We start from the raw sequence: 27913 nt of genomic DNA on the forward strand, positions 1-27913 counted from the left end.
TAGCATGGATGTAGTACTGCAAATGGTTAACACCTCTACCATGATGACAAGACAACACGCTGTTTTAGAAGGCTTGTTTGTTCCTCTTACATAAGTTGCTCGAAACTTGTTTGTCCCAAGCTGGTGGGGGAAAGCACCTTTGATCAGGAGCTGTTTTTGTGACCAAAGTGTTTTTGGGTCCAAAGCTCAAGCTGCCACCCACAGGAGGGGATAAAAGGCAATGAGAACTGTGTAAGAGTGCAGTGCAGTCTCAGCACGGACCAAAATTGCTTGTCACTCAACCACTGCTAGAATGGAAGCAGGCATGGACGTTCTCCATCATTCGGGCATCCAAGCCACGCACTACCTCCAAACAAGCTACCCTGGATCCCAGGATTGGTTCCTTTTTGTCTCGTTCGCTGCTGATCTCCGAAACACCTTCTTCGTCCTCTTCCCCATCTGGTTCCACCTCTGCGAGGCAGTGGGAATCAAACTCATCTGGGTGGCTGTAATTGGTGACTGGCTGAACCTTGTATTCAAGTGGTAAGTGGTCTGTCTGCTTGAAGCTTGTCACATGAACTCATGGGCTTCTTAGTTTGCACTCTGCCCAAAACATGTCATGTTGTTTGAAGGGCAGTGTGCAAAGTGCTTTCCCTCACCAAGAGTCTCCACAGCGAGTGCCCATGAATGTGGGATGACAGAGGAAGACTGCCCAGCTCAAGAAGCAGAGTCCCTGGCAAGTCTGGACCTTGGCAAACTCCCTTTTAAACGAAGGGACCCCTGTAGCTACAGGTACCCATGTTCCCCGTTCTAGCTAATCCTCTTTGAGTATACAAACACTTCCATTAGGGTGGATCATGGTTTTCATGCCCTTGTTATTCTCCCTTCCACCTTCTCCTCCCTGCCTAATGAGCTATTTTACTGGGACTGTGGGATGGGGAAAAGGCTCTCAGTTGCCCCTAGATTATTTTGTTGCGTTGAGTGGCCTTCAGAGCTATTTGTCAAGTGGAATAGGCAATTTCCAAATCTGTTGCTTTCTTGCACCAGACTCCAGGCCCCTGTCTTTACTGCGGCGCTTTGGTGCCGTGAGGCGTCTTGTGCCCGCACTTGCATTTCTTCCCGACACCTGTATGGGAAGGAACGCAAGTGCGGACTTCCCCATTTTTTAAAAGTAAAAAAAAATAAAATGGGGGAGGAGGAGGAGGACGGGGCCAATTCCTCCCCCCTTTTTTATTTTATTATCTGTATCTCCGCAGCTGCGCAGATACAGATAATAAAAATAAAAAGCAATGGGGGGAGGAACGGGCAGCCAGAGGGAGGACATGAGGAGAGGGGGCAGGGACTCCGGGCGAACCACCTCTCCTCTCTTCTCTCTGGCTGCTCGTTCCCCCCCCCCCACACACACACATTTCTTATTATTTTTATTATCTGTATCTGCACAGCTGCGGAGTTACAGATAATATTTTTTTAAAAAAAGGGGGTAGGAATGGCCCCTTTCCTCTCCTCCCCCCCCCCCCCGTTTGTTTGTTTTTTGTTCGTTTTTACTTTTACAGGCGTGGAGCCGCCCATGGCCTAAAATCTTGCTATGATTTTAATTTTTGTGAACCGCCCAGAGAGCTTCGGCTATTGGGCGGTATAGAAATGTAATAAATAAATAAATAAATAAATAAATCAGGAGGCGCCATGGCCTCCGCTGCCAAAAAAGTCAGGGTTTGCAGGGTTTGCCCCCAGATGGCTTTGCAATGGTGGCTGCGTCATGTAGATGTTGTGCCGCTACTGCAAAGCCACCCCAGGGCAAACCCTTCATGTAGACGTGCCCCAGTACTCTATGAGAAAATAATAATAATAATAATAATAATAATAATAATAATAATAATAATAATAATAATTTTGTTATCCACCTCTCCCGCTGGATTGGCGGGTAACAAAATGTGACCCTCTGGCCAGAGGTGTCTGATTGTGTACAATCTTTGATCTATATGTTCACAAAACTATGAGGTTATGTGGCTTTTTTTTTTTTTTTACTAGTTCTGTTGCAGGGAACATCATAGGCTCACGATGCCTCTAATATCCCTTTTCTCTGCAGGATCCTGTTCGGACAGAGACCCTACTGGTGGGTACATGAAACCAGTTTCTACCACAACACATCAGCCCCTGTAATCCAACAGTTCCCAGTTACTTGTGAAACTGGCCCAGGTGAGAACCCAAAGAAAACAGAGCCAAAGGGGTAGGATTTACTGCTGTCGCAGCAGCAGTGGGGCAGGAAGCAGGGTAAGGGGGGCAGGGCTAGAGAAGGAGGTCCCACTTAAGTGAGTGTGGCAGTGTCGTGTTTAAAGAAGTAGTCGGCCCTTCTAGCTTGACTACTTTATCCAAGCTAGAGCCCAGTTTAGGAATCTAGAGAGAAGGATTCTAGAGGAAAACCCCATTCCTGAAGCTGCCTTAGACCATCAAACCTCCATTTAGCCCAGTAGTGTTTACCCTGACTGGAAGCAGCTCCCCAGGTTCTTGGGTGAGGTCTTTCCCAACCTGAGAGCCTTGGATGCTATGCAACTTGACTTGGGTGAGTGGAGGAGGACCATTATCTGCTCTGCCTCAGGCAGCAAACTGTCTTGGGATAGCCCTCAGTGTTGCTCTAGCAGTATCTTTCTGGCAGGGCCTAAGGATTATATATATATATATATATATATATATATATATATATATATATATATATATATATATCTGAAAGCCAAGGTCTCTGATATTTCTTCCCACTTTAGGGAGCCCCTCTGGCCATGCAATGGGTTCAGCCGGTGTGTACTATGTGATGGTGACAGCCATTCTTTCCATCATCCTGGGGAAGAAGCAGCCATCATGGAAGCACCGGTAAGGAGCAGCATCTGAAGGAGTAACAAATGCTCTGGACAAGAGGAAGTGATGGGAAATAGCTTGGGTTTCAAAGATAATTTGTGTTACGATGGGAAGCCAGGCTAGTCTTGCTCCAGGTGCTTCCATTGTTGAAGGGAAAAGCAAAGACCTGGTGTTTTAATGCCAGGAAAGCTTTCAATCTCGAATGGTTTGGCTGGGGAATAGCAACACCTAGCCCCAACCACACAGGGAGGGACTGCACAGGAGGAGGGGGGCCTTGACCATCAGCTTCTACCTGCAGGACTGGGCCTGAAAGGCCTCCAAAGGAGAGATGGGGGGTGTCTATATGATGCCGCTTTGTAGCTGGGCTCCCTCAAAACCCTGCAGCATCACTGCTGCGAAGTGGGAGCGCTAAATTCAGGCAGCAGGAGGGAATGTGGGCTAAACCTGCCAGAAAGAAAGTGCAGCGCTGGCAGCCATTCAGCCTGTCAAGCCCACCCCCTGCCCTGCCATTCAGCCTGTCAAGCCCGCCCCCTGCCCTGCCATTCAGCCTGTCAAGCCCGCCCCCTGCCCTGCCATGCAGCCTGTCAAGCCCGCCCCCTGCCCTGCCATGCAGCCTGTCCAGCCCGCCCCCTGCCCTGCCATGCAGCCTGTCAAGCCCGCCCCCTGTCCTGCCATTCAGCCTGTCAAGCCCGCCCCCTGCCCTGCCTTCTCATACTTACCTGGACTTACCTTGGGACTTGCATCCGCCCCCAGCAATGCCCACTGACTTAACCCGAATGGGAAACAACATGGCAACCTCGGAGCAACTAAAAATATTGCGGGAAAAGGACACAGCAAAAAAGCGTAATTTCAGGGGTGGAAGCCCAACGTGGCTGCGAGTTGGTGGCTGCATCATATAAACAATGCAGCAGCACTGCACAGCCACAACGGGGTAGATAGGCCATATCGACTCCCCCATGGCATCTCTAGGGCAACTTTCTCCAACCTGCTGCCCCCAAGCTCCTATCATTCCCAGCCAGCATGACTGTGGTCCAACGCATCTGGAGGGTGCCAAGTTAAGGAAGGCAGCTCCAGGCAGCCCACCTTTTCTTCCAGTCAGAGGTTCGCTGGTGACAGAAAGAAAAAGAAAAGAAGATACCAAGAGTGAACAGAGATAGTTCCTGGATAAAAGTTGTGCAGCTTCAGAAGACGCCTAACTGGGATCTCGATGAAGACAGGTGTAACATGTGTCTAGTATAGCACTGCTGCACTGGAAACACCCTTGCTGTGATTAGTAGTATGCCTGTACCTATTCCTTTCTAGGATCAAGCTTTGGAAAACACATCTCTGCAGGCTTGAAGTGGAAGCTGCCCCTATGCATGGTGCTTTTTGGGCCCTTATGGTGTCACCAAGGAGCTTCTTTCCCAACTTCTAGCACAACTTCGCATTTTTTAAAGCTTCCTTTTTTTCCTTTCATGCCAGTTTAAAAATAAAAAAAATCAGACAACCTGCCTGAATTATGGGGGAAGGGACAAGACTGCCAAGGTTTGATTTTCCGGGTACATATGTATAATTTCATTTGTGAAGCCAGGATAATGCCAGGATCACCTTGCCATGTGGATGACCTGTTGTGAGCTCTGCTTTCGTAGGACATCTGTCTTCACCGGGTGTCCCAGAGGGGCAGGGGCTGGGAACCACCAAATGCAAAACTTGCACAGAAACCCAAAGTCTGGATTTCCAGAACCCCCAACTTGAAGCCCCAGAAGTAGAAAAATGGGGTTTTGTCCCGCAAGAGGGGATCCTTGACAAATAGGTTTGCTGTTTGGCTTGCCTGTGCTCACCCTTACTTCCTTGTGGGTCTTCATTTGCAGCTTCTTGCAGGCAGTGCTGTGGGCTGCTTTTGGGGCTGTCCAGATCTGTGTCTGTCTCTCTCGTGTCTTCCTTGCTGCCCATTTTCCTCACCAAGTCATTGCTGGCGTCTTTTCAGGTCAGTGCAGTCCTTGTGCAGTTCACTCTCAATCTTTTATAATCTGAGATGTATTGTAAATTTGCACCCATTCAGTATGCTAATTTCTGCTGCCATGCACCTAACTGCAGAGTTCAGATTTTTTTTCTTTCAGCTCCCACTGAACAAAACTGAAGGAGGCCCAAAATGAGGTCTTGGGTGGTGAGATGCCCCTAGAGCCCATCTCTGCATATCTTCCGGGGGCATATACGTGATTGCAGCCTAGGACTATATCTTGTTCAGCTTGCAAAAGACCCGCACTATTTTGCAGAGTATATTGCGAAATGTTTTGCTAAAAATCTCTGGTCCCGTCTTAAATGATATAATCTGACATGCTCTGCCTCCTTCTCCCAATCCAGGCATGTTGGTTGCTGAATCTTTCCAGCACATGCGCTCCATCTACGATGCCAGCCTGCGGAGGTATTTGGGCACCACTTTTTTCCTCTTCTCCTTCGCCCTGGGCTTCTACCTGCTGCTCAAGGTGCTTGGTGTGGACCTCCTATGGACTTTGGAGAAGGCCAAGAGGTGGTGTGAACATCCAGAGTGGGTCCACCTGGACACCACACCTTTTGCTGGCCTCTTGCGCAACTTGGGCATTCTCTTTGGACTTGGGCTGGCCCTTAACTCCCCAATGTACATGGAGAGCTGCAAAGGGAAACAAGGACGCCAGCTGACCTTCCGGCTGGGTTGCATTGGCACTTCACTCCTCATTCTGCACCTGTTCGACTCTTTCAAGCCTCCTGCCAAGGTGGAGCTCCTCTTCTACTTGCTCTCCTTTTGTAAGAGTGCCGCTGTGCCCTTGGCGGCCGTTGCCCTTATCCCCTATTGTGTTTCCCAGCTGCTCAGCCAGCAAGACAAGAAAGCTGCATAGTTATGGGGACGGTGGCTTTTTTATGAACTTAGGCAAATGAAGAGACAAGATGCAAGACCTCTGGGGCCAAAGGACGATGTTCATGGTGACCCTCTTACCTAGGTACAGCTGGGCTCTGCGGTCCCTGCTGGATTGAGGGTTGAGGTAGACCCCTTATGCCCCCTAACATGCCCACCAGGCTCTTAGTCCCATCCAGTTCCGCCAACAGGGTATGATTCTGCCTGTGAGCGCCATCAGGCAAGGCATGAATCTAGAAAGGTACACCAGCACTCTTTTCTACCAGCAGGAAAATCAATTATCAACTTGCTGCCCTCTCTGAGGTCACAGGGTTCTCCGTTTGAGAGGATTACTGTAAGTATTCTGCCCAGTGGCGCAGCTGGGGCTGGACCTCAGAGCCAAACTCCAGGGCTCCCCAAATAACATCCAGAGAGTGGCAGGTGATGGGGGCAGCAGGAAACAGGCCCGCTGTCAGCACATGGCCAGCTTGATGTGCTGGGCCCCGCGAGAGACTAATGCTGCTTACCACAGACTCCTTTCTTTCCCCTTACTCTTAAAATGTTCAATACACAGGGGCAGCAGGCCGGGTACAGAAGTTTATTATACTTTTCTACAAGAAAATGGTGCTTATTCCTAAGGAAACGTCTTTAGCATGAGGGCAGCAAAATCAAACTGTATTTTATGCCTGGATGGTGCTTTAATTTAAGTGAGTTTAAAATGCAAAACTGCACATGGTCAGAGTCTTTCTTCTATTTTTATCAGCCTTGGCCATTTCTTTTTGTTTTGTTTTAGCTGGTCTAACATATCAGGAATGTAGAAATAGTTGTGAAGCATGGCCTGGAGGTGGGGGGATGTGGGGGGAAAGGTAAATGTTACTTGTGTGCTTCACACACATGGCTGTCAAAGGAGGTGGGGCTGTAAGAGCATTACATCAATGGATTGAAATTCCCTAGCTGCACCAGTAATCCTGTCTTATGCTAGGATCAGCTAGAGGGGAGTAGGAAAGAGAAACCACCTAGGCAATTACCAGTCCACCCCTGACACTTGCCAGCATCGTTCACAGCTATTGAGCGCAAGTGGCTGGTGGGATGAGGTCAAGTAATTGTCCCTGCATATGTTATGGAGATTGGCCATCACTGAAGGATGGATGGTACATTTTGAGATAGAGTAACGTTGGTGGCTCTATCCCTGGCCTACTACAGCCGAGAAGCGGCTTTTGTAAATGTCTGCATGCCATATTTCTATGTTTGTTTCTGTATCCGTTTGCTATTAATAAAATATGACATCTGTTTCATTAGCAAATGAATAGCAAGTTGGCTTACTTACAAAAGCATTTATTTTAATTACAATTCCCACATCAAGGTAGTGATTCCCTCTGCCCCACCTATTTATTAACCATAAGTAAACTCTTCTGCCCTTTGTTTCTCTTAACTGCCCAGGTCTTATTTTTCCTCTGAGGCCTTGTGCACAATCTTTGCTTTAGTGTACAAACATTCATACACCCTTGTCCACGCTGAAGCCTGTTTGTGTAGTGTGTGCATGAAGAGCTTGGGCTGCCTTCTCATCTGAATGTCTCCAGGCTTCAAGGGTTTTAAGTGGTGATGAAATGCAGGTTTCAGAATTTTCAGTATCGGAGCTCTAGTCTTGGGGATGAATTTTATTGAAACATTTTCTGCAATATTTGCCCCCTAACCTCTATTCCAGTCTCTGCCTACCCAATTTTTCACTTTTAACTGCTGAAAAACAAGTAGTACGTGCAGTGTTTACATGCCAAACATTTTGTCCCAGACAAGTGGTGGTGGTTTCTTTGCTCACTGAGCAGGGCTTAATTTATAAAATGAACCTGGGGTCCTAGCCTTTTGAAACACGACTTCTGACCTAGGTTTCATCTTGACGAGCACAGGAGGAAAGCACATTGCTCTTATTCTCTGCAATATGATGAAATCAGCTCTGCTCCATCAGTGTTATATAGCAGAGCCAGCTGTCCCTAAAACTCTGATTTTCAATGCTGGGAAAAACATACTTCTGGGGAGGGGGGAGCAAGAGCAATAGCTCCCCCCTGCTCCCCCCTCTTCCCCCATTATGCCCACTGTTCTGAGAAGAACCACGAATCCAAAGTTATCCAGGGCAGGATCTGCACATTTGTGGAGGGAGCTTTTATCCTTTACTTTGTTGATGCACAGCTGTGTATCTCCAGCTCATAGGGAGAGCACACGCACACACCATTTTACCCCATTCCAGCAAACTGTCGGGGAATGCAGCAGATCTCTACTTTTATAAACTGAAGATGTACAGCTGTGCATCAGCAAAGTAAAGGATAAAAGTTCCCTCCACAAATGCATAGTTTCGGATATAAATTGGGGTGAATTAATGCAGCAGAGAAGTTAATTAACACAACGTTGCCTTCTGCCTGGCTTCCAGCAACCAATCAGGGGTCGCCATCCACCCCTGGTTGGACCCCAGGGAAAGGTCACATGGCAGAAGGGCCCTGGTGACCTCGCTTTGAAGAAAAAATTCAGGCTAAGTTCCCAACTTTTTTACCGCTGCAAGTCTGCAGCTGTGTCGTATAACTGATCCATTGTGGGCCTTAGAAGACATATAGACAGACCTCTAGAAACATCAAGGCTTAGTACAAGCCACTTGCTTTACTCATTGGTGAAGGAAAAGCACTCTTACATCGTCAGAGGTATCATAATCTATTCTATATATTTCAGAGCTGAGCCTCGTTCTGAAAATATGTCCCAGAGCTAAGCCCAGTTTCCTTGCCTGCCATGCTAAAAGTCAACCGCTCATCAGCTGTCAACATTAACTCATAAATCCCTAGGATTGAACAATGGGACAGCTCCGGAAAGAGGTGGCACACACAGGCAGCAAATGGCAAATACAGAGTTAACTTTTCTGTTCTTTTTTGCATGCTGTGTAAAAAGAAGCAGCAAGGGTAGCTATAGATCAGTGGCAGAGTGCAGGGTTTACATTCATTTTTATTTTTAACGTTTCAGGTTCATTTCCAGATATTTTCCATTGAAGGACCTCAGGGAGCATGGCAGGGTAAAGACCCATTGCCTTGGCATGAACCAACTCCATAATGTAATATAAGGCAGGTCCTTAAAACATTTGATGGATTTCATGGTGGTGCAATTCGATCTGTTCAGAGCCAACTTTCTGTTGAAAATTCCCTGATACCAGGGGCCAAGCAAGGGGATAAGATGATGGTGAGGGATGAGGGCCTTACGGGAATGAGTTAAGTCTGAGCCAAATTAAGGGCAGTAAGTTAAGTCTGAGGGCAAATTCAGATAACCTTACCAGGGGCAGGGGGAGATTTCCATGGGGAGTAAAACCCTCTTTTAAAATTTTACTTTATTTTTAATAAATCAATTGTTTTTAATTTTTGGGAAGTCTATTAAGAAATTGCTAACCTATCTTTCTTGAAACAATGTAAGATGTTGGGTTATAAAATGTTATGAGGAGCAACAGAAAATGCTTAATGAGAAATAATTCGCAATGTAAATATGTAAAAAGTAGTAATTGAATTATATGGCAGACATGCAAAGGGTGCGTCAACGAGGCAACTTCTGCCTCATTCACTCATATTTAATGGGGCATCCACTTGACATTCTCATCTTCCTATAAGGCCCCCAATTTTCTTAGTGTGTGTTCCGTTTTTTCCTCTAGCACAAAACTCCCATAAAATTCCCTGAATGAAGCAGGGCGGTGACACTATAAAGGCCCCATTTGGAAGCAATCAGAACTTTTCTGCACAAGGCATTTATTTATTGTTTGTCAGTTGTTTATGGGTTCTGTAGATGACCTCATGGCCCTACAGCTTCACTTCTGCTTTTAAACAGCACTTTTGGTTAGTTATTGCAGGGGAAATGTAGTATTATTTAAAGAAAGCAAAAGAAAATGCTGTTTCCACTTGTGTAATCATGCTATTCCACTATACCACTGTCTCATAGAGGTTATGTAGCGGAAAAGCAGTAAAAGAAACACTCTTTGTATAGTGCTCGAATCTCAATTCTGCAACAAAACAGAAAGAAGGTACTTGTGAAGAAAAGCTTTCAAGGAGAGAAAAAGCAGAATAATAGCACAATTGTTTTGCAAGTATGGATAGGAAAATGTGTGATTAAGGCATGGTGAGAGGAATTGTCCCTGAAAAAGGTGCATGTGAGTCCTAATTTATAGGGTTTTTTTTCTTTCTATAATTTGAGTTGCATTTTGAGTTGCAGAACCTTTTGGTGTCTTGCTCAGCAAGTCCTTTCTCTGTAAGAGCATTGGATTTTCTTCCTTTAAACTTTGTCAACATTTGCTTAGAAAATGTACATGAATGTATTGGTGTGATGGTTCTAACGCTGGGATCTCCAATGTGGTGTCTTTTTAATAATAAATTTTGTATACTTTTAAATTTTGTATACTTTTTAATGTTTACTGTTTAAATTTTTGTGAACTGCCCAGAGAGCTTCGGCTGTGGGGCGGTATATAAATGTAATAAATAAATGTAAATAAATAAATAATCATCTTTTTTCTTTTTATTGTGAATTTAACAAATCAGAAAAAGAAAAAAGAACAAGAAATTACATGCATAAAAATAACAATATTCCATCAAATTCAACATTCTAAGAAGAGCGGGTGAGGGAGAAAAATCACGCGTAACCTTCAAGAAAAGCAGACAACAATACTCAACAGTACTCAGACTGACCAAGTACTCAGTACTCAGATTGCCTAGGTACTGACCAAGGTGCCCTAACCCTCTGCTCTTTTAAGGAGTGGGGTTTTGGTTTTTGCTTGTTTTTACTTTGCAGAGTGAAGCAGCCACTCAGCCACCTTCATTCTCTTCCCCCTGCAGAATTCCTCTGGGCCCTGCACAGGCCCAGAGGCTAGGGTGACCATATGGAAAGGAGGACAACAGGGCTCCTGTATCTTTAACAGTTGAATAGAAAAAGGAATTTCAGCAGGTGTCATTTGTATGCATGCAGCACCTGGTGAAATTCCCTCTTCATCACAACAGTTAAAGCTGCAGGAGCTAAACTAATGTGACCAGATACAAAAGATACCGTCTTTTGTGCGTGTGTGTGTTTAACTCTGGGTAAACAAGTGGCAGTTCTGGTTTTAAGCCTGCAATCCTCTTAATTTGTGCTGCTAGCGTTTAGTTTTATTCATTAATATTAATTTTACATTTTGGAATTTCACTAAGCTAGAATGCAAAAGGATGTGTAGAAAGGGGGACAGGGGCAAGGCACTTGCATGCTTGAGAGTTGCAGGAACAGAGACCACTGGGTTTGGTACCCTCAGCTTCAAGGGAATGAACTTGTTCTCTGAGAGCCAGGAGCTCATTACACCCCCAAGCAGACACACACACAACTTCGTCCAGTAGGCAGATAGTCATAGATATGACACTCAGTGCAACCCCCATACCCCTGTTGGCTTTCTGCCAGCATAGCTATTGATTTTATTGCTATTCACTGGCTTTGTTTATTGGGTTTTGATTAATAACTAATTTATTTTCTTGGAGGAGGTGAGGCTAACTCCTGGCCCCCTGGCCCTGTTGCTAAAACTTGTACGGGTGCTTAACTTGCACGTGTGCTTCTCTTCTCTTTACCTTGATGAGGTAAATAGGGCTCTTCACACTCAGGAGAAAGCAATTCTATCTACACCTGAAAGGTTACGTTTAAGCTTTTTTGGGTATGTTTTAATTTTTTATGAATATTTAGTAACAATAATTAAGACTGTGCAACCTAATTTATGGAAGTATAGATGATATTAGCTATCAGGTAATAACTACACAGAAACTGTGGAAGTATGCTTTCATTTTGGAATGAGGCAGGTGCTTACCATCTAGAACAGGTGGGTGAGCTAATGTTGACTCTTATTTATTTATTTATTGCATTTCTATACCGCCCAATAGCCGGAGCTCTCTGGGCGGTTCAGAAAAATTAAAACATTCAAAGTATAAAACAACGGTATAAAACCATAGTATAAAATACAATATAAAAGCTCAACCAGATAAAAACAGCAGCAATGCAAAATTACAAATTTAAAACACCAAGTTAAAATTTATTTATAGACTGTTAAAATGCTGGGAGAATAAAAAGGTCTTCATCTGGCGTCTAAAAGCATATAATGTAGGTGCCAAGCGAACCTCCTTAGGGAGCTCATTCCACAGCCGGAGTGCCACAGCAGAGAAGGCCCTCCTCCTGGTAGCCACCTGCCTCACTTCCTTTGGCAGGGGCTCGCGGAGAAGGACCCCTGAGGATGACCTTAGGGTCCGGGCAGGTACATATGGGAGGAGGCGTTCCTTCAGATAGCCTGGCCCCAAGCCTTTTAGGGCTTTAAATATTAATACCAGCACTTTGAATCGGGCCCGGACCTGGACTGGCAGCCAATGAAGCTGAAAAAGGACTGGCGTGATGTGGTCTCGTCGGCCAGTCGCTGTTAGTAACCGTGCTGCCCTGTTTTGCACCAGTTGAAGTTTCCGGACCGTTTTCAAAGGCAGCGCCACGTATAACGCATTGCAGTAATCCAAACGAGAGGTTATTAGAGCATGGATAACTGTAGCTAGGCTATCTCCATCCGGATAAGGGAGCAGTTTGTATATGAGCTTTTTGGCACTCCATAGCCACTATGGACACCATTTTTTTTCCTTTCCAATAAAAAATATTTTTAACTGAATTTGGGGGGCAGCAGTGACCACATATTGCCCACCCCTGATCTAGAAGCCCACCAGGCCTGCACATCTGCCAACTGGACAGAGGAAACAGAATTCAACAGGACCAAAGCCAAAAGGGAGCGAGCCATCCCTTTTCCCTTTCTCCGTCTCTAACCCCCTCTGCCTTCCCTCTCAGTGAGCTGTCAGAGAGCTGAATTGATTATTTACAGACAGCTTTTGAAATTTGGCCAAGGAAGGGATCTCAGAGAAATCTGCAACATTACGAACATGATGTTGTGTCTTTGCTGGTATTTTTATTATTATTATTATTTGGGAGGGCAATACTGGTCCCAATTACAGCTAAAGTCCTGTTTATTTTTATTTTTCCTTTGGGCAGTTGATACTTCTACCCCATGGGAGATTTTACAAAATGCATCAGGAGGCAAGGCAAATACTATAATAATCAGGGATATTGAGTTCCCAGGGATGGGGGAAGCCAGTGCTGGTGACAGGATTTCTAGACCTCAGAACAGATGTGAGTAAGTGACTTGGGCTTCCCGTCTCCAGATTGCATAGAACTGATACTAAATTCCATGCACAGGGTAAATTATATTTACCACTTGTGTACAATTAATATACATCCATGATGCCATACTGCATAGCCTGAAATAGAAGGAGCTTATTAAAGGGAAATGAAGGATCTGAAAGCCACCAATCCTCCTATTTTTCAAAAGACACAAGGCATTTCTTGGCAATTTTGCCAAACAAACAAGAGCTATAGGTGGGCATAGAACATGATCCAAAGTTATACTGGGCCTCACTGGGCACTAATTAATAATATAGTTCAGAATTCTGCAAGTCTTCAGCTTGTTAAATCTACTCAGAACTGATGTAAACAAGTCCAGTGAACTCTGACCTTCAGCAGCGGAAAGGACTAGAAGTCTCTAAAGCATTTTAAATTGTTATGCTTCTCTTGCAGCAAAGGTGACAGCAGCCCGACTATTGGCCTCTTGGCTTCTGATCTTGCTTATCAAAGGACATGGATGCACTCAGCAGCTGGAAAGTGCTGTGCCTGGCCTTTTTCAGACAATTTCCAAGAAAACTCCTCTTCTTGGAAGTGGTAATAGTAACACCACTTTTCAGGGCTGTAAGAAGTTTCACATATCAGCCAGTCAAATCCCTAAACAGGATGCTTGCTGATACAGGCTACATCCCAGATCCCCATACAGAGCATCACGTTGCTTGGAGGTTAGCTCCCAGTTGAACGCTCTTTGGCAGGGAGAAGGCTTGCACTTGGCAGGGCACGAAATTAGAGGTGACCTAATGTGCCCATGATTTGTTATGGAAATAGCAGTGGGAAAATCTGAGCAGCCGCAAGACCATGAGGGAAGGGGAGGGGGAGTTTAACTCTTTCTCTCCCTGTCATGATCCTCTCCTGCCAAAAATTATTATTATTTATTTATATAGCACCGTCAGTGTACATGGTGCTGTACAGAGTAAAAATCTCCTCTCATCTATTAGCTATTAGCTAATGATTGTGGGTTTTGTTTATAATACACCCAGTTATGTATAGGTTAGGGTTAGCTTCTTTGTTAAAGGAAATGGTAGCTAAAGCATACAGTACTGTACGGAAAGTTAATACTTAACTCTTATTATCTTAAATATTTGTTATTAGATGGCCACATAATCAACTTCAACTGCTCCCATTATTCAATTACACTCCCATTAATAATTACTTCACGGATAGAAATGAAGCAGACTTGCATTTATTTATGCAACGTTTGATTTTCCCCTCCTTCCTTGGTGGTTCTTAGGGTATGTGTTGTGTGTGTGTGGAAGTAGTTGAGGGCAACACTCATTGGCCCTGTTCAGAATGTTATGTAAAAATAACTGATTACCCTCCTACTCCCAGGTAGGAGAGAAAAGTCCCATTTACCTATTTGGGTAAGGTCGCTTACTCAGGGGTAAGGACGAGCCCTAGCCGCTGGTTAAATCACCAGTCGCTTGACACACACACACACACACCTCTTATTTCCTTTCCCCACAGCTCAGTGGGAAACCAGGAAGAGAAATAAGAGGTGGGAAGCTCTCCCATCGAAAGGAATGTCAGGCGCCAAGGGAGGGTGAAGCAGGAAGGTTTCTGCCACTAGGCAAGGTAGGACAGGAATGTCCCAGGGGACATTGCGAGGGGGGGGGAACCAGGGAGGGAGTGGTGGACAGGGGTTAGTTAAAGACAATGGAATACGTGACAGGAAGGTCCCAGGATTCATTACTAAGGGAATCGTGTGATAATGGAGTTTGCAAAGTCAATAGGGTCTCTCACCCACTTGGGCATGTCAAGAAAACAGGGAGGAGGATCAGCTGTGACGATCTGGGCAAACAACCAACGTAAACTTCTGTTCCAGGCCTTTTCCCTTACATTGACAAGGGAGAGGGACCTTTGTACAAAGAGATTTTTGGTACCTGAGGTGGAAATAAACTTTCCTTTTGAAACTGCATCCGGATGCCTTTTTATTTGATTTAATTGGGTTGTAATCCACAACTTTTCTAACAAGAAGACACCTTAAACCACCATGGTTAAAGCCTTAACCACCACAGTTTAAGGTGTCTTCTGAACGGGGCCATTTCCTCTGGCCTGATGAGAGAGAGGCTGCAGCCTGAGAGAGCTCTGTAGAGGACCCTTTGTTTAAACACACCTTGGAGGTTTGGTTATAAAACGGAGTCTGTTTGGTTCTGTGGGGTACAGCTTTGAAGCAATTTAAAAAAATAGTCTCCATGGGGTTTTTGCACCAGCAGTGCTTCCGAACTGTGTGGCTGCATTACAAGAGGGTCCTATAGGAACAACTGAGCAGCATGCTGTGTATCAACCCCTTTATTGGCTCATTTAGGCTGTGTGTATGTTGGTGTCTCTGAGTGTACAATGGGTGGTGTGAGGTCATTGGGTTGGGTGTAGTAGTGAGGGGGTTCCTCAGTGGTTTACGAATGGTGTAATTCCTAGGGATACAGCAGGCATGGTCGTGTCCCTTCCCTGCCCCCGCTGGTATTATCTTTCTTTTCCCTGGGCCAGAGTAGATTTGGGTGGACAGAATTTTCCACCTGGCAGACCTCAACACTGAAGATTCCTCTGACTATCCCCTATGCCAGTGGATCTTGAAAATCGCCAGTGAAATGCTGGCTCAACTTCACCCCACTAACTCAACTTTACCACCAGAGGCTAAATTTATGTATGTAAAATATTTATAAGTTGCCTTTAAGGGAACAAATGCTATCAAGGCTGCAGCCAAACTAACATCCATATTACAATCAGTTTCAAGAGCTAATAAAACCCACTGATAACAATAATAAAAATATCCAGTTCCAAATACACTCAAATCCAATAATGATACCTAAATCCATCAGCAGATCCCAAAGAACAAATAGCTCTTTAAGTCTTTTCTAAAAGCTATAATGTTGGGGCCTGACCACTGGTAATGCATTCCACAAATGCTGGTAATGCATTCTACCAAGGTGGGTCCACTGTAGAAAAAAAATCCTCCCTGGAACAGAAGTTGCCTAGCACCACCATCTGTGACTGCTTCTCCAGGAAGGAACACTGTAGCACCTGCTTCCTAAGACCAACTCTGACAAACAATCCAGAAGGGTACTATGACTGATGATATCAAAAGCTGCTGAGAGGTCTAGGACAACCAAGAAGGTTGCACTCCCCCTGTCCATTTCCTAGTGCGAGTTATCCACCTGGATGACCAAGGTTATGTCTGTCCCAAAGCAAGGCCTCAAATAGAATCGGAATAGATTCTAATAGTAATCAGCCTCATCCAACCTGGATGAGACTGATTACTCATCTCAACTTGGAGTTGAGAAGACACCACAGGCTCCAACACCTTGCCTAAGAATGGCAAAAATGGGTGGCATTGGGGCTCTGTTTGGGGGAAAGCCGAGTTTACTCAGAATCCTAAATTCTAGGGTGACCATATGGAAAGGAGGACAGGGCTCCTGTATCTTTAACAGTTGCATAGAAAAGGGAATTTCAGCAGGTGTCATTTGTATATATGGGGAACATGGGGAAATTCCCTCTTCATTACCACAGTTAAAGGTGCAGGAGCTATACTAGAGTGACCAGATTTAAAAGAGGGCAGGGCTCCTGCAGCTTTAACTGTTGTGATGAAGAGGGGATTTCACCAGGTTCTCCATATATACAAATGACTGATGCTGGAATTCTTTTTTCAATACAGCTGTTAAAGATACAGGAGCCCTGTCCTCCTTTTCATAGGGTCACCCTACTAAACTCCCTCACACACCCCTACAGCAGCGTAACATTAAACTGTCAAAACAGATGGTGTAAGTCAAAACACATACACTGAGCCTAAAAAACCCCAAAACCTGCTCCCACCTCCTCCAGCTCGGCCCACACAGCCACAATGGAGCAGAGGATTCCAACTCAGCAACCTTAGCTTTCCACATCCAGTTTTGGGTCCCTACTAGTGCATTATACAAAAGACAAAGGAGAAGCCAGATACTTTTCAGCACTCTTGAAATCCCACATTTTAAAATCCTTACCAAAACTTTTCTGACACATAGAACAACAAAACGGACACCAAAACGGCAACCAAAAACAAGTTTTCCCCCAAGTTAGAACAAAGGCTAGTGGCATAACAATGAGCTCCATCACACCAGCGTTTTATCACACTCTTGTCATGCCTGTTTTGCAGCGCGGTGCTCACATAATGTCGTGCCTGTCCTGCAGTCACTGACTCTTCCCCTCCATTTTTCATGTTTTCCTAGAGTATTGCTGTACTTGCACCATTTCCTTTGTTGGGGGCTTGAATGGAAGTCTTGCTGAAGAAAGAGGAGGGCAGGGTGATGTGGAACTAATGGACTTGTGCTGAGTCGGTTGAAGGGAGTTTCGCGGCTCCAACCCCACCCCGCCAATGGGAATTAACAAAAATACTTACATCTCTGTCATTTTTAAAGATAAAGAGATGAAACTTGGCACCATGATAGCTCTTTGAATCAGATTGGTTCATCCCTTGAGTTTTAGGATATATTTTTAAGTTTGAAATTTTAAAATTATTCATGTTTTTAAAATGTGGTCAGTTTTAAAGATAGAAAGATGAAACTTGGCACTGCCAAGTTTGAATGAGTTCCCTTTATTGCTTGATTTGATATATATATATATATATTAAACATCACCCTCAAACCATTCACCCACATAAATGCACACACCTCTGATTCTGTATTAATCCACCGCTGCACATTTATGGAGGATAAAAGCTCCCTCCATAAATGTGCAGGGGTGTATTAAAGCAGAATCAGAGGTGTATGTGTGTGTTTATGAGGGTGAATGGTTTGGGGGGGGAATTAATTATTTAAGTTAAAAAAAACTCCAATGAAGGGATCTCATTCAAACTTGGCTTGCCTAAAGCCCCACTTAAGAGCTATCATGGTGCCAAGTTTCATCTCTTTATCTTTAAAAGTGAGGGAGCTGTAAGCATTTTAGTTACATCCATCACATTGGCTGCTGGGTCTGGGATTTTCCACAGTTACCTACAAAGTTGTGGATTGTTTTGTTGGGACTTTGGCTGGGAAGAAGGGGGACAGTGATCCTATGCTGTTAAGTGTTATTGATTGGGAGAGGGGGGATAAAATAACTGGGGTGTGGAGTGCAAAAACAGGGACATGCTGAGATCTTTAAATGCAGAAGAAGGGGCGGGGTGGGCAGCCTTGGCGATGCTTTTCCAACAAGGCATGAGGAAAAAAGTATGTGAAAGTTGGGAAGCTGGTTTGATGTTAAGCAAAGAGGTGGTGAAGAAAGTTACCCCTGTGCTTTCAGGAGGACTTCACCACTGGCTTAAAGTCCTCCCCCAACCCCCAGTGCTTCCCAAACACTTTGGGGACTTCTGCTACATAAGGAAGTCCTGCCTGTGACTCCCCAAACTGGGAACGTTTCAAATAAATATATAAATCAGGTCTGAAATGGAGACGGCTATGTCCATCACCCAGCAAGAACCAATGAACTGGAGGGGGAAGGAGAAGGGGCAGGGCGGGATGGGCTCAATAGCGGGAGAGCAAACAAGTGAAAAGAGAGTCCCTCGGTATAGCAACAATCAGAAGGAATCAGCGCTTGCCCCGCTAATGAATCAGGGGTCAAAATCTCAGGTGCATACAAGGAAAAAAGTAGATGTGATGGAGCTCAATAAGAACGGTTTTTGAACTAAATTGTATGTTTTGTTAATTTAGGGTAACCATATGAAAAGGAGAACGGGGATCCTGTATCTTTAACAGTTGTATTGAAAAGGAAATTTCAGCAGGTGTCATTTGTATATATGGGGAACCTGGTGAAATTCCCAATTCATCACAACAGTTAAAGCTGCAGGTGCCCTGCCCTCTCTTAAATCTGGTCACTCTAGTATAGCTCCTGCAGCTTTAACTGCTGTGATGAAGTTGGAATTTCACCAGGTTCTCCATATATACAAATGACACCTGCTGAAATTCCCTTTTCTCTGCAACTGTTAAAGAGGCAGGAGCCCTGTCCTCCTTTTCATAGGGTCACCCTATGTTAATTATGCCTTTTTAAAAGCACACTTAACACGGCCATGTGCGAGCCCCTGAAATGGCACCTTGCTCTCGACTAGGGGCTTTGCTGATTTCCTGTGAAAAATCCCCACACAGAGAGGCTACTGTTTATCTGAGGATTCTGCTAATTGGTCTTGGGGTCCTGGATGTTGCTGAGGGGGCAGCCAGCGGAAGGAGCTCTTGCTTGTATGTGGCTCAAGGCTAGAGGTTGTAGCCCTTTGCAAAGTAGAACACTCTGTTTTCCAGCTGGGAGGACATAGGTGAGTGGGCAGGCAGGGCCTTCTCTGACTTCTCTTCACCCCTGCTCCGCCTTTCCCAGGAGAGCTAACCTTGACCCCAGTGTGTCTGTGCTGCCGTCACTCAGTGATCCCATCTGCCAGCTATTGATCTGTTTTCCCATTCTCTGGGACAGTTGTGATGTCCACATACTCAAAGCTCACCCACTACGTCTCCCAGGAGAGCTTTGGTTACCTCTCACCATTACCCCCCATGCTGATTTTTCCTTGTACCCATTAATAATTTGCTTTTAGCATGTAATTTGGGAAGTTGTACTTCAGCCCTTGTTCATTCTGCTGCTGCGTGCCTTTCTGCTTGGTGTTTCGCTTATCTCCGTTTATGCAAGACCATGCCCTTTGAGTCTTGATTAATTAATTAATCACCCTGGAAAGATTACTCATCAGCCCCTATTCTCCAGTTTCTGGCTTGAGACTAAAAATATTGTGGGACCTTAGAGATATAACTATATGTATATATTATTCATTCATTCATTCATTCATTCATTCATTCAATAAGTAAATAAAACTAGACATTTTGCACCAAAGGAACCCAACTTCTGCTTGGAAAAAAGCTGAGTTTATCAACAAGTATGAAATATGTAAATAAAGTACATGTGCTTCTTTATGTTTATGTCAAAATGGAAAAATGCTAATCAGCACACAACTGCTAAAATATTAAATAATATCAAAAAGAACTGGGATGGTAACCAAACATTTTATATAAATTCATCATAAGTGAGCAAACATTTTATATAACAATAACAATATAACAATTAACAATAATCAAGCGTAACTAAACACATTGTTAACAGTACCAAACTCAAATAGTTTACAATAACAGAGTGATAACTGAATGGTTAAGATGCAGGCCTCCAGTTTTATTTCTACTACTGCTTTATAGTGGTACTGAAGTGCACTGACAACGGTTGAGGCCCATGACACATCTACACCATGCAAGTGGTATGAAAGCAGTATATGGAATTTGTCAATGGGCCTCAACAGTTGTCAGTGCACGTCAATACTAGGGCTGTGCATGGACCCCTTGAACCGCTTCGTGCCCGATCTGCAACTTTCGGATCAGGCCGATCCACTTCGAGTCGATCCAACCCTCCCGTTCTGCTCCATGGAGCAAGATCTGGAGGGGCGGATCAAGATTTTGCCTCCCCTTCCCTACTTATTTGCCTTCGCGGCGGGCAGCAGCAGCAGGTAAGTGGGGAAGGAGGGCAAAATGGGGGCCCAAAAAGCCCCCTCCCCCTGCCCCCTTACCCTGCTCCGCTGCCGCCATTGCACAGAGGAGCCAGGTAAGCCCCCCTCCCCCCCACTTACCTGCCTCTGTCGCGGTCTGGTGCAGGCCTCAGTTGAAGCCTGCACCAGACCACAACAGACACAGGTAAGCCCCCCCTCGCCCCTGCCCCCTTACCTGGTTCCGCCACCGTATGGACTGCGGTAGCGGCACCAGGTGAGCGCCTCTTCCCCCACTTACCTGCATTTGGAGCTCCGGATGGAGGCAAACCGCTTCGCCTTGTTCTGCAGCTCCCCCGACCCGATTTGGATCCGCCTTTAGCAGAGGCAGATCAGGTCACTCCGCTCCGGATTCGCGATCCGAATTGGAGCAGAGCACAGCCCTATTCAATACTACTATAATGCAGTATTGTGTCTCCTGCCTTTTATATACCACTTTCATAGCGGAATATCCTGCTTGGTGTAGATGAGCCCATAGTTTCTTCAAAAGAATCCTAGGAATTGTAGTTTGATGAGTGAAGAACAAGTTCATTTAAGCCTCCCCACTCCCAGGACCAGAAATCAGGGTTCTGTGGGAAGGAGGGCTGACTTTTAAAATAGTTTTGAGTGAGTGGTGTCCACACGCTTCTGAAAAGGGAGGTATTGACTGGTGCAAACACACACTTTACTTCATGCTGCAGCCTTTGTCAATATTGTTTTGGACAGGATAGGCAGTTAAGGATCAAAGATCAGGGGTCTGGGTTGTGATTAAGGCTCACTGACTGGGAAAACTAGCAAGAGCTAAGTTGGAAGAAGACAATTACTGCTAAAGCTGCACCATGGACCTTCTGCACAGTGCAGGGGTCCAGGCCACCAGATACCTCCAAGAAAATTTCATGGGCTTCCAGGACTGGTTTGTCTTCATCTCCACTGCTGCCGACCTTAGAACAACTTTCTTTGTCTTCTTCCCCATCTGGTTCCAGCTGAAGGAGACTGTGGGAATCCGGCTCATCTGGGTGGCTGTGATCGGTGATTGGTTCAACCTTGTTTTCAAGTGGTGAGCGTGGATTCGAACTATCCCTGGCCACCATATTTGGGGGCAGTAACAAATTCTCCTCTTAGTTATGTTGCCCAGAACCAAAAAGTGTTGCTTTTTTCCTACCCCTTTCCTTGCTGTGGAACATGAAAAGTAGCAATAGAGGCTTGGTCCAGGCATACTGCCAAACCATGGCTTGATTCTATAAGAACAACCCTGGAAGGAACTTAAAGGTGTAGAAGGAATAAATACAATAAAATTCAGAAATATAAATGGCAGCAAGGTGAATGAAGAGGCTAGAAAACTGTAGGTTCACTATAGGGGAAAAGGAGAGAGGGCTGGGCTGGGAACGGTTCCGAGTCCAAAATACTAACCTCAGTCTATTTCTGGTTTTGATGTCTTTAGCCACGGGAACAGTATTGCAAGTCTGAGGGAAAACATTAAAATATTATTTTTATTTATATAAGGTGTGTATGGAATTGGCAGTATCTATTTCTTGCCTCATGCCCTCCGATACCTCTCTCCTGGTACCTGGGATCACAGTCACCAGTCTTCATTCTTCTTACAGGATCCTGTTTGGAGAGAGACCCTACTGGTGGGTACATGAGACAGATTTCTATGGCATCATAACACCGCCTGTGATCCAGCAGTTTCCCATCACCTGTGAGACTGGTCCAGGTGAGGTTGCAAATGCCCTCTCACCCCACTTCTCTGGGGGCTTTCCTTAAGTCACTGTAACATGCCCCCTCCTTCCATTGACTCATCTCTCCCCTCTCTAGGCAGCCCTTCTGGTCATGCCATGGGGTCTTCTGGGGTCTACTACATCATGGTGACAGCATTGCTAGCACAACTATTACCACAGCAGCAAAATACCTCAACTGCCAGGTGAGGCCCACATTCCTACCCTGCATGTGACAACTAGGACCTTACTTTTAGGAGTGAGTGGTGGTGGCTGACATAGGGCTCTCCTTGGGCTCTTAGATTCTCTTTTTTCTACCCCTCTAAGTTAATATTACAATTCACCATTCCAACTTGCCTTTGGGGAGATGTTTGCATATTGCACACACTAACCAGAGGAGTGAAACTATTTTAGAAGGCCTTTTCTTCAGATAATTCACTCTCCCGTTGTCAATTTATTTTTGATATGCTGACCACAACATGAATCGGTCACAAGATGACATTTAAGATCATTGCCTTAAACTTTTATGTAACATGACAAAGATGTATTTTTTAAAAAATGCTGAGTTCAAGGTTGATGTCTGAAATAGAATTTTTAAAATTTGTGAAATTGACATTTCAGATTCAAATTTCATGGGTTTGACCAATGTTAATGTGTGCAAATTTTTAATTTTCATCTAGTTTTGATATGTCTGTAAATCTCAACTTGCTTGTGTTCTTGATCAATTCCCTTTTGGAACATTTATGAGGAATGTGTTGAGTGAGAGGCCATCTTGAAACCATCACCTGCTTGATTCAAGTTGCTTGTAAGCATCAGCCCTTGGTGGGTGCTGCTGTGAGGTCCTGCAAAGGAGACAAGGTAGCTGGCTCTACCACTCGCTACACAACTGCCTTCCTCTGGCAAGGCCACCAGAGAAAATTATTATCAATGTTAACATTTTCCCACCAAGCATACAAAACACTGCTCAATGCTATGCATGTCTACTCAGGAGTAACCCATAGTGCCACAACTTCCATGCCTACAAAGGCCAGCTCAAATGCTTTTAAATCCCCAATTACTGATTGGTGACAACAGCAAGCTTGTCGGGCCAGATGATAATATATTTAGGAACTACAGCCTTTGCTCTGGTCTGAACAAGTCCTCCTCATGTCCAGGTGTCTGCGTGGCCTTCTCTGGGCAGGATTCTGGACTGTGCAGGTCTGTGTCTGCTTATCCCGAGTCTTCCTTGCTGCACACTTCCCACACCAGGTGATCTCAGGTGTTATCTCAGGTGAGTTATTCCCCTAGGTTTGAATTTTAAGTGCAGTGAATTTTCTGTGCGTATAAGTGAGTTTGTGTTCAATAGAAACAGATGTATAAAAAGGTATGTGTGTGCATGTACTAGTTACGTTACGTGCATGCCGATAACACTCGCTTTGAGGGGATCTAGATCGGCAGCTATCACGCATGCTCTGGACTTGACCAATGTTTGTATTTGGAATCAGGAAGGAAGAAATTTTGCTCAAAGACAAAATGGTTATTGATAATCTTTTTTTGGTTGACTGGTATTTTTACTTCCTTCTCCAGCATGTGCACAGCTGGAACTACTACTGTGTAATGCTTGAGATATCTTTTTTTTTGTACTATGTTTACCTTGTTCCTAATACAGGGGATAAGCAGATGGCCAGTCTTGCCTTACAGTAGAAGCTTGGGTTAAAGCCTTCCAAGTCAATGACTGTATGAAAAGGAATATCCAATATTTTCTACACAGTGCTAGGATGTTCTGGGTAAGGGGAAAGCTTGCACTAGCCTTAGTAGGCCTTGACACAAAATGCATTGCTAGAAAAACTGGCTAGTGGCTAGAAAGAGAGCTGCCTCGTCAGGGAGGCAATGCTGCCCTAGCATTTGGGTGCACATGGGCAGAAGAGATCAAGTAAGTCTTAAGGATGCGATCGTACATAAAGGTGCTTCATTGATCATCTCTGCTTTTATAATTTAAAGGAGAATTGGACACTTCTTGGCACCTTCTGTCTGGGTTCAAGGAGAGCAAGCTGGGGTGGGCACAATATTTGATAACTGAGGTATTAAATAAACTGATGTTTATTCCGTGAAGTCTATCTCCCAAGCCACTCGGTCAGGCCCAAGGACAACAACTCCACTGAAAGAGAGGAATGCATATAGGTATTATGCAACTCCAGCTAAAACAATGATTTGCCCACTCCCCAGGGATGTTGGTGGCAGCGGTGTTTGAGCACGTCCAGTCCATCTACAATGCTAGCCTGTGGCGATATGTGGGCACTACCTTCTTCCTCTTCGGCTTCGCCCTGGGCTTTTACCTGCTGCTCAAGTTGATGGGAGTGGACCTCCTGTGGACTTTGGAAAAGGCCCACAAGTGGTGCGAACGGCCAGAGTGGGTCCATATAGACACTACGCCCTTTGCCAGCCTGCTTCGCAACCTGGGCGTTCTGTTTGGGCTGGGACTAGGCCTCAACTCCCCAATGTATGCGGAAAGCTGCAAACGGAAGCAAAGCCAACAGCTGACCTTCTGCCTCAGCTGCATCATTTCCTCACTGTTCATCCTGCACCTATTTGATTCCATTGAATTGCCCACTGACAAGGAAATCCTCTTCTACTTCCTCTCCTTCTGCAAAAGCACCTGTGCTCATATTTGTGCTGTGGCGCTAATCCCCTATTGTATCTCATGCCTCCTTCAGAAGACTGAGAAGAAAAACCTGTAGGGAACAGAAACCTTGGAATAGCGCTACCTTGGACATGCTTCATCAGCCTTCAGCACTCAGGCCTAAAGGTTTATAAACGAAGGAATGCTGTTGACTTTTTTGTGGGAGATCAAACAAAGTCCACCTGACTCCCACACACTAATACGCTCTCTTCCAGATTATGGTCAGGAGCATTCTAAAACCCTAGCAGAAAGGGTATGGGTGTCTTTGCTGGGGAGGGAGAAAGTGACTGACACTTGGATCTGTCAAGAAAAAAATCAGGGTAGTCCAAAATGGAATAGAGGGTAGTTAAAGTACATTTTGTTAGTCTTAAAGCGAGCTGGATCCATTGATGAAGTACATCTTGTTTATTCAGCAGTGGCCCATGGGAATTGATTTTTTCTGCTCTGCCTGCTTGGTCTTTTTTAAATCACCAGTCTCCGCCTGTATGACCTTCCCTAAGTTCCTGTCCCTGTCTGAATGTGTGCACGCTTGCATCTCCTTATTTGTCTCTGTCACTCCCTCAGCCACTGTTCTTTGTCTTTGCCATTCGCCCCTGCACTGTGGTCTTGGGTATTCATGTTTCACCCTATTTATCATCTGTACAGATTTTTGTTGAGAGCTTTATGCATAATTTCTCATAATATACCACCCATTTTAATCATGTGTTTGGTACAATATAGGCACAACCGTGCAAACATTAATTTACCTGGTCTGGGTGTGTGTTGCTTTCTTATGTAAAATATGAGGCACCCAGTTATGTTTTATTCGGGTTATAGTTGTAAACACACTTTCTATGAAGTGAATCAGAACCACATCACATTATGAAAGAGACAAACTCATGTATTCAATAACTTGAATATGGGCCAGGGAACGCTAGACAATGGTAGCACAGTGATGTTTGTACACTGAACACATTTGTCACCCTCATACACATTTTTTATTCATATGCTACTTGCAATGTGTGGAGCAGCCCCCTCTGAGGCTCCACTGTTTTGCCTTTCAGGCACTTCAGTGCACCATACTCGACATACCATGATGCTTGGATTTCATTAAAGCATGGGAGAACTGGGTAGAGTGGTTTCCTGATGCTGAGGTGTAACACAACAGGTTAGACTGAATGCCTTTTAAGTCCCATTTTCAATGGTACACCAAGGGATAAGTTTGCAAAAGGCACAGCTGAAGTCAGTCAGAGAGGCACTAGCAAAGTCGGCAGTGTTTGATTTGGGACACAGCCCAATTCTGGGAGATGCAAAATCACAGCGAATGCCTCTGAGCGCCTGCAGTGCCTTTCTCTAAGCACCAAGTAACTGCTTGGGTTAAGGGGGAAGGCGCTTCCAGAGGAGAGAGCATGGCTTCCAAGCACGCTTTCTTTGTACCCCACACCTACAAATTTTATTCTTTGGAGAACTCTGACTTCTAGTGCTACTAATTCTTTTGCCAAATCAGACCACTGCCCATGTTCTCTATTGGCATTGATACACACACAAAACAAGAACACAAAGGAGGAGAGATTCTTATTGTATTACTTTATAGACCTTTTGGGGAACTGTGGCTGAATCTCCTTCCCGCTCCCCCCCGACCCCCAATATCTTTATCACACCATTTGACCAGTTATCCAAACCAGTCACTGCTCTGTGCTCTGTTCACTGGTATACTCCTGTAAGAGGGCCTCCACTTCTGCCCGCCGGCTCATCCGTGTGGCTTTGCCCTGGTAGCGGCCATGCTTCCCTGACCCTTTTCCTTCCAGCAGTTCAGCAACCCTTGTGGAAAGAACAATAACAGGATCTGACTTCGTGTCTTCAGCCAGACAAGCTGCTCTTTACTCCACAGCTGCTTTGTTTGCCAGTGGACTCCCACAGAATGTAACCAAGGCTATGTTCTGTCTGATTTGCTCTTAGCCCTGCAAATACCAGATGGATATTTGCGTATTTCAGTTAGAAGATCCATAATTTCATATTTGAGTTCTTTGAGAACTCTAGGATGGATACCATCTGGGCCTCGTGATTTATTTGCTTTCAATGTGTCAATAAGGTTGAGAACTTCATCGTTTGCCTCAGTTCCTCAGAATCCCTTCCTGAAAACATCAGTTCAGGCAAAGGTATCTGTCCTTCTGCAGTGAACTCAGTGAACGCAAAGAACTCATTCAGCTTCTCTGCAATCTCCCTATCCTCCTTTAGTACTCCCTTAACTCCACTGTCATCCAACGGTCCAACTGCTTCCCTAGCTGGTTTCCTGCTTCAGATTTTTTTAAAGAATTCGTTACTGTTGGACTTGATATTATTAGCGATGTGCTCTTCAAAATGCATTTTTGCATCTTATTGTTTGCTTGCATCTCCTTTGTGCCAACTTTTCTGAAGGAAGCTCTTTTCTACAATAGCTTCCTTGGGCCTATTCAGAAGACACCTTAAACCCTGCTGGTTAAAGCTTTTGGTTAAGCAGCAGGGTTTAAGGTGTCTTGTGTGATGTGTTCTGCTAAACCCTGCTCACTCACTAACCACAGTCGGACCATCTGCAGCAGGGTTAGTGGCTCTAACTGTGGCTTAAACTGTTGTGTGCGACAGCACATCTTGTGGTTAGTGCTAACCCCAGAGAACTACAGTTTTACTAACTACAGAGCCTGAAGTGTTGTCTGAACAGGCCCCTTGATACTGCTTGTTAAGCATACTGGTGACCTCTTGGACTTGGTGCTACTTTTCCTAGATTGTGGAATACATTTTAGTTGAGCTTCTATTATTGTGCTGTTGAGTAAGCTCCACGCATTTTCCAAGGATTGAACTCTCTTGATTCCCCCTTTCAACTTTCTTTTCACCAGTTCCCTCATTTTAGAGAAGTTTCCTCTTTTGAAGTCAAATGTGACTGTGTTGGATTTCTTGGGCAGTTTCCCACTTAAGTATACATTGAATCTGATAGCACTGTGGTCACTGTCACCAACTGGTTCAATACTATTTACATCTCATATTAGGTCCTGGGCAGCACCACTTAAGTCCAGTGTTGCTAGTCCAACTGTTTTAGGGCACAGTCATTTAGGACATCAAGAAATTTAACTTCTTTGTCATGACTGGAAAATGCATTTATCCAATCAATGTGAGGATAATTGAGGAAAGGA

The 27913-nt window shown here is 44.8% G+C and overlaps 3 protein-coding genes across 4 annotated transcripts in view; 2 read left to right on the top strand and 1 right to left on the bottom strand.

Annotated features, from left to right (window-relative positions):
- Positions 1 to 224: 224 nt before the first annotated feature.
- LOC134402673 (glucose-6-phosphatase catalytic subunit 1-like) lies at positions 225 to 10147 on the top strand. Its single transcript, XM_063132304.1, has 5 exons — positions 225 to 522; positions 2066 to 2175; positions 2739 to 2844; positions 4680 to 4795; positions 5173 to 10147. The coding sequence occupies exons 1-5, from the start codon at positions 293 to 295 to the stop codon at positions 5682 to 5684; spliced, it is 1074 nt and encodes a 357-aa protein (XP_062988374.1). The 5' UTR covers positions 225 to 292; the 3' UTR covers positions 5685 to 10147.
- A 10982-nt stretch (positions 10148 to 21129) lies between these two features.
- On the top strand, positions 21130 to 25508 carry LOC134402829 (glucose-6-phosphatase catalytic subunit 1-like). The gene is made up of 5 exons (XM_063132622.1): positions 21130 to 21450; positions 21998 to 22107; positions 22209 to 22314; positions 23263 to 23378; positions 24314 to 25508. The coding sequence occupies exons 1-5, from the start codon at positions 21233 to 21235 to the stop codon at positions 24823 to 24825; spliced, it is 1062 nt and encodes a 353-aa protein (XP_062988692.1). The 5' UTR covers positions 21130 to 21232; the 3' UTR covers positions 24826 to 25508.
- An 810-nt stretch (positions 25509 to 26318) lies between these two features.
- PTGES3L (prostaglandin E synthase 3 like) overlaps positions 26319 to 27913 on the bottom strand; it is a 38272-nt gene continuing 36677 nt past the window's right edge. For both annotated transcript variants that reach the window (XM_063132595.1, XM_063132577.1), the window contains one exon: positions 26319 to 26567. In XM_063132595.1, coding sequence (XP_062988665.1) covers positions 26432 to 26567 — 136 coding nt within the window. In that variant the 3' untranslated portion in view covers positions 26319 to 26431. The remainder of the gene's footprint in view (positions 26568 to 27913) is intronic.

Source organism: Elgaria multicarinata, chromosome 1 (assembly GCF_023053635.1).
Source record: "Elgaria multicarinata webbii isolate HBS135686 ecotype San Diego chromosome 1, rElgMul1.1.pri, whole genome shotgun sequence".
Lineage (NCBI taxonomy): Eukaryota > Metazoa > Chordata > Lepidosauria > Squamata > Anguidae > Elgaria > Elgaria multicarinata.